Genomic DNA, 18,197 nt, shown 5'->3' with positions numbered 1-18,197 from the left:
GAAGACAGTGATCATCGCTAGCGACTATAATAGCCGCTACCAATAATTGCAAGAGAATCCGGCAACTTTGTATATTCATCCAGCCCATTAACGGTTCGAACAGGAAAAGGCAGAGGTATTAACCATGTATGGCTGGCCTAAGGCTTCATTTATACAGTGGGCACAAGAGGGTAGTACATATTACCTTTGCCTGGCAGGCCACCTGCAGAGCGTTCCTGGAGTTTCTAAATCTTTAATGGAAATATTGACATTCTTAGCCCTTGTACACACGGTCGGAGAATCCGTCGGAACGTGTCCTATCGGACCGTTTTGTCGGATAATCTGGCTGTGTGTGGTATGCATCGGACTGTTTCCGTTGGAATATCCGTCGGACCAAATTTTCCAACTTGCTGGAAATATTTTCCGACAAACTGGTCCGATCGGACATACTCCGATCATGTGTAGAGAATTCCGATCGGACCAAGTGCCACGCATGCTCAGATCAAATTCCTACATCAAAGCTATTGGCTACTAGCCTGAACGTAGTCTCATCGTAACGAAATTACGTCATCACGTTCTGAAAGGTCGTATTTTCCGACAACTTTGTCCGACAGTGTGTATGCAACAGTTTCAGATAAGATCCGACGGACAAAATCCGATGAATTTGGTTGTCGGAATCTCCGACCGTGTGTATAAGGGCTTAAAGATGCTATTTGCATACGCAACCAGCCTAGTCTGCCATGTGTCATTGTTTGGACCTAGCGATGGGTCATTAAGGTACAGAGCACTACAATATGGGATGGGGGGGGGGGGGGGGTACTTATTCTTATCTAAATGCAAGAGTTTAGCATTTCCTTATTTTTAAAGAGGCAACCCATTTACTCTAATTGTTTTGGAAATACGTGACAATGCATATGGTGTTAGTGAACCTTTTTTTTATATGGAGAGCTATACATCTAGCCGAAAATAGGTTCAGTTATGGGAGGAAGAGGGATAGAGGGATTTGGACCTAAAAAAAGGACAGTTGTAGTTGTTTTATTGCATTCAGACTTCTTCCGTTTGTTTAACTATTTGTCTATAGATATGTTTGCTAAGAATGTTTTCTTCATAAGCCCTTCGTATATGGTTTGCAGTATAATTTCGTTCCCATGTAATCTTATGTGAAATGAATCCCCCACTTGCTATAGGCTTCTGGCTTTTGTACAAGTTCAGCTTAGTCCCATCTCCGTTACTGTACTTCCTTCCTGTGTTTTTAGGGAGGATGTTCTGCTCTTTAGGCAAACTGCTAATCATGCTCAACAGGTGTGATGCTAAATGGCATTCCTTCTGTGCACATTTCTACAATCATCTCTAGTTTATTGTTGTATTGTCCAAAAATAGTGGCTTACAAAATAACACCCATTTTGTACAATTGCCAAATTCTTATCCAGCAGCATTCATTACTCCATATCACGATTAGGCAACTTATGGCTCTCCAGCTGTTGAGAAACTACAAGTAGAGAAGAACAATTTTTAAATAAGCTCACTTTTTTTTTTTTTTGCAGGAACACATTATTCTAGATATTGGGAATCAGTTAGATATTTATTGCTTGTATAAAAGTCTTATGGATATAAATCTTCACATTGAACCCCAGAAAATAAAAAATAAGGGGAATACGGCCTCACATATAGCATGTATCTACTTCTAAGTTGGAAAGTCCAAATGTGCTTTCCCTTATTTCCAAACCTGCCCAAAATCCCTGCTAGTGGCAGGACAGCAAAGGAGTTTTGTCCATTTGGCCAACTCTCATTAACACAATTAGGCACTCCAATTAGAATCCACTCTATCTACACACATGTTGCAAATGCCAGTCAAAATACCCAGTAGTGTATACATTACCAACATTTTTTTTTTTTTTAACAAACCATTAGTGTTAACAATAATTTATAATGGATAGGAGGAATGCCAAAGGATATAAAAATTTAATGGTTAATGTGATGTGTGCTTTGCATGCCTATGTGACCAGAAAATCACAAAGATTATCCTTATAGGCAGCAGTCTATCCTGGTTTGATTTGTAACTGCAGGTCCTTTTTCAAGCTTAGCAACGAGATACGCATGGAAGTGGGGATGTGCAGAGGTTCATGTCAGAGTATGTCTCGGCATTAGTGATGGACGAACTTCCGACGGGACGTTTCGGGAACGCGAACCGCGAACCACAAAGTTTGCGGCGGACCCCATTGGCTTTAATGGCAGGCGAACCTTAAAAACCTCCAAGTCATATTTTCAGCCACAAAATACATACTAGCTGTGCACAGTCCCACAACATGGACACTGACATACCAGAAGAATTAAGCAAATCTGGGATCGACAACGACAAGCATTCTTTTTTTTTTTATCTGTGATATTTTGACAAATCAGGAGCACATGAAGGCCATGGAGGAGAGGCAAGGTCAGGGCAGGCTATGAAGCGGGTGCAGGAGATGATCAGTGCCACAGCCAGGGCAGCGCAGTCCTGTGCCAGTGTCCCAGTGTGCCAACCTGTGCTTGAGCCCCTCCCTCTGCCCGGCCCTTACCCCCACCTATGCAGGGCTCCACTACGGTGGTCCGGAGGTGCCAGTCCAGTGCTGATCCTCAGCCATGGTGCTGACACTGCCTGCTGATTGGCTTCTCTGCTGCTATCTCCCTCACTGTCTGAAACCAGCACTCGCGATAGAGACTGAGCACTGACACCAGCACCATGATAGAGAGCACTGACACCAGCACTGAGATAGAGAGCACTGACACCACACCAGCACCGTGATAGAGAGCACTGACACCACACCAGCACCGAGATAGAGAGCACTGACACCACACCAGCACCATGATAGAGAGCACCGACACCAGCACCATGATAGAGAGCACTGACACCAGCACCGTGATAGTAGCCAGTAGCTAGCTAGGACCTAGTAGCTAGTGATTCGCAGACTGTCCCTCAGTCCCTACACTGATAAAAGACAGCTGCAGAATCGGTCAGAACTCAGCTCAGCAGTCAAGTATAATATGCTTTCTATGTTTGAAAAAAGTATATTATACGTGTACAACCCTATATACTGTACACCTATACTAGTCCTTAAAATGACCTTTGTGGATCTAGTAGCTAGCGATTTGCAGACTGTCCCTCAGTCCCTACACTGATAAAAGACAGCTGCAGAATCGGTCAGCACTCAGCTCAGCAGTCAAGTATAATATGCTTTCTATATTTGAAAGAAAGTATATTATACGTGTACTCTATTTAAATGTTTTTTAATATATATATATATTTTGGCTATATATACACTTTAATATCAAGTGCAAAGTCCTTTCCACCATATCATTTTTCATCTCTCCATTAAAAAAGATGAATTATTTTTACCATTATACAGGATTTATATAGCGCCAACAGTTTGTGCAGCACTTTACAGCATTAGGGCAAACAGTATCGTTACAATACAATTCAATACAGGAGGAATCAGAGGGCCCTGCTTGTTAGAGCTTACAATCTAAAAGGGAGGGTCAAGTGATACAAAAGGTAATAACTGTGGAGGATGATCTGATGAAGAAAATTAAGGTACAGTTGTTGGGTGGAGGCAGGATAGGCTTCTCTGAAGAGAAATGTTTTTAGGAATTGCCTAAAAATGGATAGAGTTGGAGACAGACTGACAGATTGGGGTAGGGGAATTCCAAAGGATGGGAGAGGCTCGCCAGAAGTCCTGGAGGCAAGCATTGTGACGAGGGAGGTAGAGAGCAGGAGGTCACGGGTGGAACAAAGAGAAAGATTTGGTTGATATTTTGAGACTAGGTTAGTCACATGGCTGGGGGTCACGTTGTGGAAAGCTTTGTAAGTTTTTAGTATTTTGAATTTAATTCATTGGGTGAGTGGCAACCAATGGGGGGATTGACAGAGAGGGGTAGCAGACACTGAGCGGTTTGTAAGGTGGATGCGTCTGGCAGTGGCATTCATGGTGGTCTGAATAGGGGATAGTCTATGTAAGAGTATGCCAATGAGGAGGGATTTGCAGTAGTCGAGACAGGAGATAACCAGGTCCAGAGAGTGAATTAAGAGCTTTGTGGTCTCATTTGCTAGGAAGGGGTGTATTTTGGAGATAAAATCTCCAAACTAAAATTAGAAAAAAATGAATAAGATCAAATCATTTTATTTCCCAAAATATAGTTTTGAATGGCCTTATTTCTTTTTATGCAATTTAGAAGCACCATGGGGTAAGCCAAAGAGACTGATGACATCCCCAGGCCAGTAGGGCACCGCTGGTCAAATATCTGTGGCCAGCTTTTAAATGTCAATTAAAATAATCAAGGATTTCACCTGCTTCTCTATTTAATTAGTGGAAGACTCCTCTAGATTTGGGTCTCCCTGCCCTTTGTATTGCGGATAAAGGAAAGTAGACTTGGCAACGTCCTTATTTTCTGCAGACGTCTGCACAGTATGTACGAGATCATGTCCCCAAATTTTGCAGGTGTTTTTTTTTTTTTTCTTTTTTTACAGAATATGTTTCACACTTGACAGACGTATGAATACTTATTGTTGCGAGATTCAAATTGCAAAGCAATTCTTGGTGTAAAATTCAACAGCAGCTGCTCTGCAACAAAACAGACAAGAAAAGGCAACCAATTATGGTGATTGCTTTGAGGCAAGATATTTGCTTATAAGGTGAAACATTTGTCTTGCCAGGAAACCTTTTTTTCCTATCCTAATTCTTTTTTAAGGGGTGCCTGTTGCATAATCTTTAAATATTGTGTGGTCCACCATTCAGAATCTCCGAGTATTTCTATCAAGTTGTTCATTTTCTAGGCCCACCCAGTTTGCTATTGAGAAGTCACAGAAGTAATCCCCTCTTTATGAAACAGCAGGCCCAGCAATCCTAATGCAGAAACATTTTTTTTTTTTTTCAGGGACAGTGGAGAAATGACGTCTTCAGTGGACAAGGAACTATGATTCATTGCTCGGGAGTAATTTATGATGGCCCATGGATCAATGGCCATCCTGCTGGTACGCACTTTATTATGCTATCCAATTATGACTAAGAAAACACGGTAAACTTAATACATTGGCACCATTCCATTGATTATTAGGGGCTGCCTTTGGTATTTGCCACCGTGTGTTCAATAGAACCCAGACCAGTCTCTGTAATATGACAGCAACTCGAGCTTCAGGCCCTAAAGAAGAAAAAAAAAAAAACAGAAAACAAAAAAAACTAAAATAGAGCAAAATTAGACTCGCCAAGAAAGAAAAGAGAGAGTGACAAGCAACGCTTTTTAGTTTTATTTCAAAGGCATTCGTGCTTTTGTTGCATCCAGTTTCAAATCCCAAGCATCTGTTGTGGGTGTACAGGATTAGAGCAGACTAAGAGAAATTGATTGTTCCATAATAATATATATTATTTTTCTTCTGTTATTTGTGTGTAAATGCCAGGTGTGCAAAAAATAGGATTAAAACCAACCATACTGTTTTTTTTTCCTTTCAAATAATTTAGATAATGGTAGAAAACTGTATAAAGTGGAAGCACATAAAGATATATGGATGCATTTCTAGACATAATTTGTTACGTTAAAGGAAAACTGTAGTCTATTTTCAGTAAGTGCATATTTTGAGCTTTTATTATAAGGCTTGCTGTTAACATTTCTTTAAATGGGGCTCACATCTTTCTTGCTGGCTGTTTCATATTTTTGATTATTGTAATTTGCATACAGATTTGTAACTGCGCCCTCTGGTGGTCATCTGTCGGTGACCAGTATTTCCTGCATAATATCTAGGCTTCTGCAGGCTGAATAATTAAGTTCTAAGGCACAGCTACCAGTGTTTTAGCAATGTTAATTAACGTTGGAGCTGTGAACTTGATGCACACTACTGTGCACACAGCTAAGGCAGACCATAGATTATAAAAATTTTCTCCAACAGTTTCCGGAAAAAAGATTGTCTGATTCCCCTATCAACACGGTCAGCGTTGACAGGGGAATCCCTCTTGCAGAGTTATTGTATTTTCCCAGTGGGGGGGCGCAGCGCAGGGAGCCATCTCTCAGAGAAGAACACAATGATTATCTCTAGTGGCTACAGCCGCTGGCAGTAGTCTCATGCTTAAAATCCGACATGCTGGATGGATCGACTTGGGTACAATCAGCCTGCCCATAGTTTGCTGTAATCAAATTACCTCCGGTCCCTGCTGAACCAGCTGAGAATCGAACCATCTATGGCCGGCTTAAGACTGTGACCAAGTTGCTTCTGACAGCAGCATATCTAAAAGACACACTTGTTTATAGACCATACACCACAAAGATAAGTATCAAAACCTGTGCATATTTTGAGTCCCTGTGGTCAGGATAATTAGCAGAAAAAAATTTAGTGAAATAATTTGAACAGTATTGGCTATACAAAATAAACTATATTGCTAAATGTTTGTAGACAGCTAGACATCACAGCTGCCTATATGGTCAAAAGTACGTGGACCCCTCCCAATTATTGAGTGCAGGGTTTTCCAGCGAAGAATGCAATTATTGTTACATCACGCAAAGACTTTTTGGGAAATTGTACACTCCCAATCTTGTAACAACAGTTTAGGGAAGGTCCTGCAGAGAACCCTGCACAAATAGATACCGCTGGCATGCCTCCTAATCCAGCAATTCGCTTCCCTCCACAGATTCACAGAGTCAAGCTCTATTTAAGGCCCACTAAGTCCATTTAATGGTTCTTATTTTAACTGAAGCCCTGATGAAGGGGGAATTTTTCTGACCCCCAAAAGATGTTGGTGTTTTTTTAGTACAAACAAACAAATTAATTTGGACTCTTATCTTTTTGTTTGGTGCTCTTTCCATTTGTAATTTTTTTTTGCAGTAACCTGCTGGGGTACCCACTGAAGGGTAGCCTTGTCTGTTGTGAGCAGCCTAACCAGAGACAGTGAGCTCTTCCAATATGTTTGCCTTCTTACTAGATTACTACTTTTGTATGAACTCGCATCAAAATCCCAGCACCTCTTGGATGCTTTTTCTTCATAGGATTCTGCAGAGAGCCCCGATCTCAACCCTATTGAACACCCTTTAGATAAATTGTAATTGTAGATCTTCTTATCTTGCATAAGTACCTGACCTCACACATGCTCTTTTAGCTGAATGGAGACACTCTAAAATGAAAAACAAAGTGTTGAAATCTTTTGAAAACTCCCCCCCCCCCCCCCCCGACCTAACTTTACTGTCCCTCCACACTCCCCTACCAATCAGTTGCTTCATCAGAACCCGCACAAAATATTTGGCATTTCAGGGTACGGAGGTGCATGTGATTGTCTAAGAGGATATAGTGCTGTGGTCTGTGCAGCCAACCACCTGAGCTGAGCACTGTTAGATGAGGAGAAAGTTGTTAGCCCTGTGTAAGCTCTGGCAATGTTTGACATAGTACTTCCAAGGGGTTTGACTTCCAGTTCTGATGGGGGAACAAAGCAGCATAGGAGTAAAGTGGCAGGGGTTGCCTTCAAGAGACTCTGTCAATTCGCCATTTATTGTCTCATTAAAGTTCCACCCATTTTTAAATGTACTATCATACACATGCCCATCCACATTGCAATTGTAATGGCTATTTTTTTTTAAATACCTTATTTGCGATGAGTTTATGTGGCACTTCCAGTCTGGCCACCTGGGCGATGTCATCATAAGGCGATTGCCTTGGATAGAGAATGGCGATATCCCAGGAGTCCATGGGAATTGCCTAAGGCCGCGTACACACGGGCGGATTGTCTGGCCAACTTAGTCCGCTGAAACGTGTTTCAGCGGACAATCCGCTCGTGTGTGGGCTTCAGCAGACTTTTTCAGCGGACAGTCTGGCGGACTAAGTCTTTCGGAATTTCCGTAATACTGTCCGTCCAAACTTGGTTTCAGTGGACAGTCCGCTTGTGAGTAGGCAAGTTGGACGGACTAAGTATGGCGCATGCTCAGAAAGGATTTACACGGCCGAAGGTTGCATTGCAGTGTATTGGACGTCGAATTTCTAGTCCCGTTGTACGTGCCGTACACGTCATCGCGCAAGCTTTCAGCGGACTGTCTGTTCGTCGTGTGTGGTCAAGTCCGTTCATTCAAAAGTAGGACGGACTGTCTGTCGGATTGTCTGACGAACTTAGTTGGCCAGACAATCCGCCCGTGTGTACGCGGCCTAATACTGAAATCCTGTATGAATTCCAGATTGAAAATTATGCAAATGGAAGGCTTTAGCGCCATTTTTCAAGAAGAGTATCTGCCGGGAGGAAGTGGAGCCTCTCTGCTTGCGACCACGCCATTACACAGTGACACTACTGCTCAATTGCAAGATTGGGAGGTGCATACTGGGTATCCAGCTGCACCGAACCCCGGAAATAAAGACAAGCAGGCTTCAGATGCCTACAACCACAATGGACCTTGCCTGCTTCCAAGATCAGGTTATATTTTAATGATTTCAAACAAACAAAAAGGAATACATTAGTGACATTACCCAAATGGTAAAGTAGAAAAAGTAGAAGTGCTAGCAATGCCGGGAGAGCATTAAAAAAAAAAAAATATATATATATATATATATATATAATTTGGGGACTGGAACTTAAAAAGCCAGGTCTCCTTAAAAAATAGCAAACTTGGCAGTGGTAGTTTCCATATTTCTATCTTAAGATAAAAAGTATATGCTTCACGTAAATTCTGATTTCCTTTTGTAAGAGACTGATGTCAGAGACTAAAATCGCTAAAAAGCCAAAAGAAGGCCTTTATAAATACATCTTTATCAAATTATTTGGTAGGATTTTTTCAGTTCACATACATATTAACTATAGTAGAAGTCAGATGTGTAATAACACTGGCACGTCACTGTACATAATTGAATGTTTTGCGGGCACAGCAGCAAGCTTTCTGAAAAGTGGTTGTATAAAACATGTCAACGCAAACAGATTAAATAAACAGTGCAAACGGACCATGGGAAAATGGAAAACAATACAAGGATTAATGCCCAAGCTTTGGTGAGCTTATCATAAATGGAAAGAAAAGTTTTCTCTAATTTGGCAGTAAAACCTTACGATATGTTGGCAGGAGTAAAATCTTTCCTTTCCCTCTTTAATTCTTGACAGGGGGGGGGCTGGGAATATGAAAACCAGTTGTTAACCACATATAGTCCCTGGTACACACTAAGGTACGGGCTTGTATTGCAATTTATTCATAAGCCACAGAAATCTGATGGATTATGTACCGTTATGCCTAATTGCAAACAGTCAAGGAAACTATATATCGCTTTGGTTATGACAAACCTAATCCTTCAGTGGTCTTGTTCAATCTGCTATTTTAAATATAATGATCCAAAAAGAAAAAGTCTGTAAGCGGCATTGTAATTTCCCCAAAGACTATCGACAGAGCTGCCACCATTTAGAAATTGGCAGTTCGGAAAGTGTTATAAATCTTAGACTTTATTGCCCAGTACAGCGAGTACAATCAGGATAGATCTTGTCAGAGTATGTAGAGGTTTTCTATAACAGATCTGCCATAAAACTTGGCTTGATGCTGCCCCAGCGGTCCTGCTACACTTTGCGTTTTTTTTGTGGGTTAGCTTGGACCTCTAGGATGTCCCGCAGTTTTGGAATACTTTATAAAACCGCAGGACCTATGGGAAAGTGTAACTAACCCCCAAGAAAACTGTGGCTTAGCTGCGCATTAGCAAAAGCACAGCGGGACAGTGTGAAGCCACGCTTAGGGAAAAAACATCCCTTTGGCAGTCAGTTGCATGTTCTACTTTGCAACCTGCACAGGAATACCAAAAAATTGAAGTATAACTAAAGCCAAAACATTTTTTTTTTAAATTGTGGATAGAGTGGAGAGGGATTAGAACACCTGTTGGGTTTTTAGTGCTGTCTATGCCCCCGTTAGGGAGACTCAGCCTCTCTACTTGTCATCTTTACAGTTATCCCCAAACTTGGGGACAGGTAGTTAAGGATCATCACCCCAATGGGACACAGAATTTTTTTTACAGGGGTTAAAACCCACCTTTACTCTATTTTAAATTTGTAAAAAAAAATAAAAATATGTAATTCGAATTGGTTGTTCAAAACAGCACTTCCACTGCTGTAACGTACACAATACCAAATACAGGCATACCCCACTTTTAAATACACAATGGGTTTATTTACTAAAGCTGGAAAGTGCAAAATCATTCTCCCTTCTCCATAGAAACCAATGAGCTTCCAGGTTTTATTACCAAAGCTTATTTGAACAAGCTGGGGTTAGAAGCTCATTGGTTTCTATGTAAAAGGGAGCCTGATTTTGCACTTTCCAGCTTTAGTAAATAAACCTCATTGTGCACTTAAAAGTGGGGTATGCCTGTAGCAATTGCTATAGTGTCTAATAAAAAGAACTGGCCCTGCTGCCCATAGAAAATTAGCAATGATAAGATGGAAAAGACTGCCTGTAGCAGTCAAAAAACAGGAGTCGAGAGTGCAAAATCTGGTGCAGCTATGAATGGTAACCAATCAGCTTCTAACTTGACTTCAATTGGTTTCTATGCAGAGCTGCACCAGATTTTGCACTCTCTAGTTTTACTAAATCAACCCTACAGTTCCTTCACACATTTTTTTTTCTTTTTTTTTATGGGTAATAAAAAGTCAAACATGGTGTACATTTTGTCGGCCAATGTGGCCGAATTGCAAGCAAAAGAAATATGTAACAATAACATCAAGGTAGAGTTTTAAAACATTGATAAACAATCTTATTCTTCAACATTTTTTTAAATACATTTTGTTTTTGTTACTTATAATCAGTTTTTAACTTTAGGCCTCTTTCACACGGGGCGGATCAGTAAAGATCCGCCCCGTGATGATCCGCTCGCTCAGCGGGGATCGCTCCGTTGTCCCCGCTGAGCCAGCTGCGGACAGGGCGGTCTCCGCACACTGTGCGGGGACCGCCCTGTCAGCTCTCCGCTCTCCTCTATGGGGATCGGACGAGCACGGACCGTGTGTCCGTGTTCATCCGATCCGCTCTGCAGACGGACAGAAAAATAGGATTTTCCTCCGTCTGCAGAATCGGACATTTGCAGAGGCGGACAATAGCGGGTGTCTGCGGATGCTCATCCGCAGACACCCGCTATCCCATAGGGATGAATGTATGGCCCGTATTTCATCCGCAAACGGATGGATGAAATACGGACATACCATCAGCATGTGTGAAAGGGGCCTTAAAGTGGTTGTAAAGTCAGAAGGTTTTTTTTTATCTTAATGCATATGCATTAAGATTAAAAAACCTTCTGTGTGCAGCAACCCCCCCTCAGCCCCCCTAATACTTACCTGAGCCCATCTCGATCCAGCGATATTGCACGAGAGTCTCGGCCACCTGGGACTCCCCCTCCTTACTGTCTGAGACGGCGGGATGCTATTGGCTCCCGATGCTGTCAGTGAAAGCCAGTAAGCCAATGAGGCTTGGATGCCCTCATAGCAAGCTGCCTGCTGTAGGGGCACCCGGCAGGAGAGAGGGGTCAGGGGCGCCGACGAAGGACCAGAGAAGAGGAGGATCTGGGCGGCTTTGTGCAAAACTACTGCACAGAGCAGGCAAGAATAACCTGTTTGTTATTTTTAAATGAAAAAAAAAATAGACTTTAGTATCACTGTAAGGTACATTGATAAGATTATCTATGTAAAGTAGATCATTTTCAGCCGTATAAAAAAAAGAAATTAAAAAAGACTACAGTTTATATTTTAATAGAAGCTAAATTGGTTTTGTGTCCATTTTTGCATTTTTAAGTTTATTCTTTTTATTTGATTTTTTTCTTAGCTTTTATTTATTGTCGGATTTCACACTTTAAATTGAACTTGTCAGTCATTTTACATTTGAGAAAGAGAAAAGCACCACAAATATTGTTACAACTTTTGTTTTTTATTGTCTTCAGGTCTAAACACTACCCATTGCAGCTAGACCCAGCCCACCTAAAGTCCAAAGAGAGTAGGGTTGCCTGCTCCTTGGTGGGATATTTACTATTAAAACACAATTGCAGCTCTTTTTTTTTTTTAGAAACATGGAAGAAGAGTTTGAATTTCTCAGAATTTTTTATTGCTGTTTGTGACACTTTGGCTATATTCCCCCTCACTTTTATTTCCTGTGACACCAGGACAAGAAAATAGTGGAATGGGTTTAACTAGCATAGGAAGTTAGACAGTAAATCCTGATAGAGGTTCTTCCTTATTGTATTAAAGTGTTTTTGTTTCTGGCAATGCCCCATTGGCAAGATTTCCTGGTCCTTTGTGTCTCAGTGACATCCTGTCAATGGAATAAAACTTGATGGGAATTCTCCCAAATGGAGATACAGACGAAAAAAAAAAAAAATATGAGAGATTTCCTCTTTAATTTGTCCAAAGCTTTAACAAATACTATAAATAAAAAAAGGTTTGGCTGTAGTTTTAGGGCTTTTTCAGACTTTTGCATTGCAGTGTACATTTTACAGTCAATAATGATAATGCATGGCAGTTTGTGCGGTGTATTGCAGTGCCATTTATTTAAAATGGTACCTCGGTGTAGAAGTGAATTAGGTGCCAACTGGCCCATGCTGCAAGCAGATGGAGTGTGTTATGGTGCATTTCTTAACCATTTGCTGACTGCCCTATAGCAGTTTTTCTGCTACAGGGTGGCAGTTGTGCTCAGAAACGTATATTTACATGATCCCGCACTTCCGCCTACGGGGGGGGGGGTGCATGTGTGCCGCCAGCATGCCGCTCCTGCTGTAATAATTCTCAGCAGAAGCCAATCTGCAGGTGCCAGGGACTCTATGTCTGCTCACAGGGGGAAGGGATGAATCCATCTCTTCCTCTAGTAAAAGCAGCACAACACATATTAAACACAAACACTGGCTGGGCACACATTTAACCCTTTAAACCCCCTAGATATTTAACACCTTCCCAGCCAGTGTCATTAGTACAGTGGCAGTGCATATTTTTAGCACTGATCACTGTATTAGGCTGGGTTCACACTTATGCAAATCAGATGTGGTCCTCCAATTCGCATTACAGGAGAGTGTGCCCGTCTCTCAATGGAGTCGGTTCACGCATTCCTTGGGCGGCCGCGGAGAGCACAGCAGAAGGGTCCTGTGCATCTTTGGCTCCTTTGGACCTTATTCGGACCTGGAACGGTAAATGCACTGGACCCCCTGCTGTGCCCCGCGCCACAGTGCGAACCCGGCCTCAGTGTCACTGGTTCCCGCAAAGTGTCAGTGTCCGATTTTCCGCTGCTATACTGGCGGCACAGTGGTGTAGTGCACTCTCGCCTACCAGTAAGAAGGGTCACTGGTTGGAATCCCAACCACAACATTACCTGCCTGGAGTTTGCATGTTCTCCCTGTGCCTGTGTGAGTTTCCTCCGGGTGCTCCGGTTTCCTCCCACACTCCAAAGACATGCAGGTAGGCTAATTGGCTTCTGGCTTCTGGCTCTAGTATAAGAATGGGGACCTTGGATTGTGGACCCCTTCAGGGTAGGGAACGATGTGAGTGTGCAATTTACAGGCATAGGGACAATTGTAGACACCTCACTCAGGTTGAACTGGATGGACTGGTGTCTTTATTCAACCTTACTAACTATGTAACTATGTAACTATATCACGGTTCTGCTATAAGTCGCTGATCGCCTCCATTACAAGCACCAATGGAGTTTTTGGGTGTGTTTCACACACCACGGGATTTAAAAAAACAAACAAAAAACTAGCATAAAAAAAGAAACAAAAATTCCATTATATATCCCATAGTTTGTAGACGCTATAATGTTCAGTATATCAATGATCAGTATACGCTTATTGGGATTTTTTTTTTACCAAAGATATGTAGCAGAATTCATATTCGCCTAAATTTTTGAATGAATTCGATGTTTTTCAATTTTTTTGTTGCATATGTTCTATAGCAGAATGTAAAAAATATTGTTTTTTTTTTTTACAGCAAAAAAATTTAAAATCACAGTGGTGATCAAATGCCACCACAAGAAAGCTCTTTTTGTGGGGAAAAAAATGGCATACTTTTTTTGAGTACAGCATTGCATGGTCGCGCAATTGTCAGTTAAAGTAGCGCAGTGCCGTATTGAAAAAAAGTGACCTGGTCATTAAGGGGGGTTAAATCTTCCGCAGGTCAAGTGGTTAAAAGGTCCAACCATTCAGAATAAATGGGCTGCTTTACCATGATGTATGGAAAGTGCGAAATACCACAGGTTATCATCCACGTGGTTACGCATCCTAATGATCCTCAAAGATCTGAAGTAGCCCTAAGACCCCTTTCACACTGGGGCAGTTTTCAGGTGTTTTAGCGCTAGAAATGCCTCCCCTGCTTTCACACTGGGGCGATGTGCTTGCAGGACATTAGAAAAAGTCCTGCAAGCAGCATCTTTGGGGCGGTTTAGGAGCACTGTATTCACCGTTCCCAGGCCGCCCCTGCCCATTGGAATGAATGGGCAGCGCTCCCAAAGTGGCTTCAGAAGCACCCCAACACAGGCACTTTTAACCCCTTCTTGGGGGTTAAAAGTGCCCGGCTACCGCCTGGCCGGTATAAAGCCCCGCTATAACAGCAGTAAAGCGCCACTAAAATGAACAATGCTTTTTCGCTAACGCTCGGGCAGCTGCAGTGTGAAAGCAGCCAAACTGTTTTAAATAGCTGACATTTTCAATTTGTCTTGATATGCTAAAGATATTTTTATTTTTTTAAGGTTAAGCAACATACAGTATACAAAAAATATGTTCTAGACAAATAAATGATCTTCAATCTGGCAGCAGGAGGAAATGGCATAAGTTTAGTAGCTAGGTGACAGTGCTGTAAGCGAATGACATAATGGCAAGGGTGAATGACATTTCTGAATGATATAATGGTACTGATAAGTGATGTAACGGCACAATAATTTCTATAATGGTGAAAGTGTCAGAGTGTTGGAACAGCTCTATGTGACATCTGTGAGTTAGTCATTTTATTTCCATAGGGCAAGCTCAAGTTAAAGTAAGCTTGGATAAAAACTCATTACGTGTTAGTTGAGGGCAGCTGAAAGCAGGCTGTAAATGAACTATTAATAACACAGGTAATGGTAATATACTGTAGGTACATGCTTGCCACCAGGTGCTTCCCGTGTTTTATAAACATTCCTAGATGTCTGGGTTATGGACATTGCTTGCACTGTACTTCCTTGGAATTACCTTTTCCTGCGTGTATAATAACCTTTTCTGCTGCACTTACCCCACCAAAGCTTTCTCATCATTTCCTTTCCTAAGGGATCTCACAACCCGATGATCACAGACCTCAGGCACTCCAGTATAGTGATAAAGAAGTTCATCTATGTAGGGTATGTGGGCAGAAACAGGAGAACTTGAAGGAAACCCAACAAACAAGAGGGACATACAAACTGCATTGAGATAGGGTTGATTTACTAAAGGCAAATAGACTGTGCACTTTGCAAAGTGCAGTTGCCCTCTGCATGTGCAGTTGCTCCAGAGCTTGGTAAATGAGGTAACGATTCAATTTGCAAAGAATACCCAATCATGTACAGGTGTAACTGAGCCCAATAAACATTTTATTGGTGATAGTAAATGCTAACATTCTACCTTTTTGGTCTCATTATATAATTATTTACTGTAAAGTCACCTACAATTGTTGGAATAATTTTTTGGTACAATATTTTTCATTGAAATATGAGAAAAAAATATAGCTGTAATAATCCCACGCATGGTATATGAGCAGTAAGCATAACATAATGCAACATGAAAATACACATTTAGAACACAGGTCAACACGGGGAGGTTATTTACTAAAGGCAAATGCACTTTGGAAGTGCAGATGCTGTAGATCCGAGGGGGACATGCAAGGAAAATAAAACACAGCATTTTTGCTTACACATGATTGGATGATAGAAATCAGCCGTTTTCCCTCATTTCGATCTTCCCCTCAGATCTACAGTGACTGCACTTCCAAGTTCACTTTCAGTGTAGTGCAAAGTGGAGTTGCCTTTAGTAAACCAACCCCAAGGTGTCTGAGCTAAATTAGTCAGGGGCTTGGGTGTGGAGCAGTCCACAAAATTTGAGAAAAATTAAACTCGAACCAAACTCATAGGAACAAAAAAGTAGGGGAAAAAGGAGATCAGTTAGAGAGACCCAGGCTGGTCAGATGTAGAGCTGGAAGAGTATAAGACCACCACGGGCTCCACACCTTGAGGAATTTAGTGTAGGAGTTGTGTAGGATACTAGTCCTCTTCTCATTAAAGTGGAAGTAAACTCCCCTATCGTTTTCAGCCAAGGAAGCTGCCATCTTTGCCTCTGTTTAATCTTCAACTGCTATGGTGCTGCACATGTGATTCGTTATGACACCAGCCATTGGATGGTTTGATAGTTTGGCTGAGAGCACAGCCAATGTGCAGTTAGCATTCCCGGCATGCTTTTTTTTTTTTAACTGTTTAAATCGATGGGTTTACTTCCACTTTAATCATCAGAGTCGTTAAGATGCTCTTCACCTCCGCAAACAAGACAGCCAGCTTTTTACAGGCCCTGGCTATTGCACGCTTGGCGGCAATAAATAAATAGGTGGCCAATTTCTGCCGATAGAAGAGGCCTGGGATCGGACAGTGAAGTAAGGCCAACTTGGCATCTTTACGCGTAGACACATGGAAGAGAGTAAACAGAAGACCAAATACCCTTGGCCAAAATCCCACTAGGTGGGGTCAGGACCACCAGATATGAAGTTCATCTCCACGCTGACCAATTATTGGAATTACCTTTTTAATGCAACACCATAAAAAATGAATGAAAAAAAAACACAGAAATGAAAAAGGAAATTTTAATATTAGGGGTTAAAAGAAAGTCAGCTTAAATGATTTATTTTAATTAAAGGCTTAAATAGGGAAACATTTTTCTAAAAAAATAAACATTTGTTTTGCACTTGCAGTGTTGCTGGAACTAACCTTATGGGGAGAAGTACAGAAAATGGAAAAACCCCTCTTTATTTTTGGACTTTATAGGCAAATGATGCAACACTGCTATCAAATATACATGTTAATCTTTGTTGATATAAAAAAAGTATTAAAATACGTTGCTGTATTTGATAGTAGGGATGTTGGCAAGAGTCAGGGCACTCTATTTATTCTGGGATGGGCAGAAGTAAGGACACGCCTTTTGATATGCAGTTAAAAAAAAAAAAAGAATCATAATATTGTTACAATGTATTTATGAAAGAAACCTGATCACACGGTTTAGGATTTGTTCATATGGGATCTGCTGTCAGCACTACAAAGACACAGCCCAGGGCTCGCTCCACTGAGAAACTGATGTCACGTAGAGCATCTGTGTTGAAAAAGGAAAGCCTTAAGGCCTGTACACACGATAAGCATAACTGACGAAAAAAAACGCATTCGGAGTGATTATCCAATAATCATTTCGTGCGTACAACACTTTCAAGAGCAATAGTTCATGCGAAAATATGCAAAGGGACAAGCATGAACATTTTTTCTCATATTGTAACAGAACTAATCATTTTTGTGTAATTAGTATACTTCAGCAGTGGCCAAAAGTTTTGAGAATGTTAAAAATTAATATTTGTGTCAAAGTCTGCTGCATCATTGTTTTTAGATCTTTTTTTCAAATGTTACTATGGTATACTGAAGAATAATTACAAGTATTTCCTGAGTGTCAAAGGCTTTTATTGAAAATTATATTAGGTTTATGCAAATAGTCAATATTTGCAGTGTTGACCCTTCTTTTTCAAGACCTCTGCAATTCGCCCTGGCATGCTGTCAATCAACTTCAGGGCAACTGATGGTAGAATGACTGATGGCAGAATTTGTGGGGGGTTTTTTTTGTTCACCCGCCTCTTGAGGATTGACCATACATTCTCAATGGGATTGGGGTCTGGGGAGTTTCCTGGCCATGGACCCAAAATTTAGATGTTTTGTTCTCCAAGCCACTTAGTTATCACTTTTGCCTTATGGCAAAGTGCTCCATCATGCTGGAAAAAGCATGGTTCATCATCAAACTGTTCTTGGATGGTTGGGAGAAGCTGCTCTCGGAGGATTTTTTTGTACTATTCTTTATTCATGGCTGTGTTCTTAGGCACAATTGTGAGTGAGCCCACTCTCTCGGCTAAGTGGAAACCCCACACATGAATGGTCTAAGAATGCTTTACTGTTGGTATGACACAAGACTTAATGGTAGCGCTCACCTTTTCTTCTCTGGACAAGGTTTTTTTCCGGATGCGCCAAATCACTGGAAAGGGGATTCATCA

The 18,197-nt window shown here is 41.4% G+C and overlaps 1 protein-coding gene across 2 annotated transcripts in view; it reads left to right on the top strand.

Moving 5' to 3' along the window:
* MORN1 (MORN repeat containing 1) overlaps window positions 1-18,197 on the top strand; it is a 536,457-nt gene that overhangs the window by 147,623 nt on the left and 370,637 nt on the right. For both annotated transcript variants that reach the window (XM_077457667.1, XM_077457666.1), the window contains exon 7: window positions 4,888-4,984. In XM_077457667.1, coding sequence (XP_077313793.1) covers window positions 4,888-4,984 — 97 coding nt within the window. The remainder of the gene's footprint in view (window positions 1-4,887; window positions 4,985-18,197) is intronic.

Source organism: Lithobates pipiens, unplaced genomic scaffold (genome assembly GCF_037356315.1).
Source record: "Lithobates pipiens isolate NorthernLeopardFrog02 unplaced genomic scaffold, aLitPip1_a1.2 Scaffold_27, whole genome shotgun sequence".
In the NCBI taxonomy this organism is placed as follows: Eukaryota; Metazoa; Chordata; class Amphibia; order Anura; family Ranidae; genus Lithobates; species Lithobates pipiens.
The sequence above is the reverse complement of the archived record's forward strand: the minus strand, read 5'-3'. Positions and strand labels throughout refer to the sequence as shown.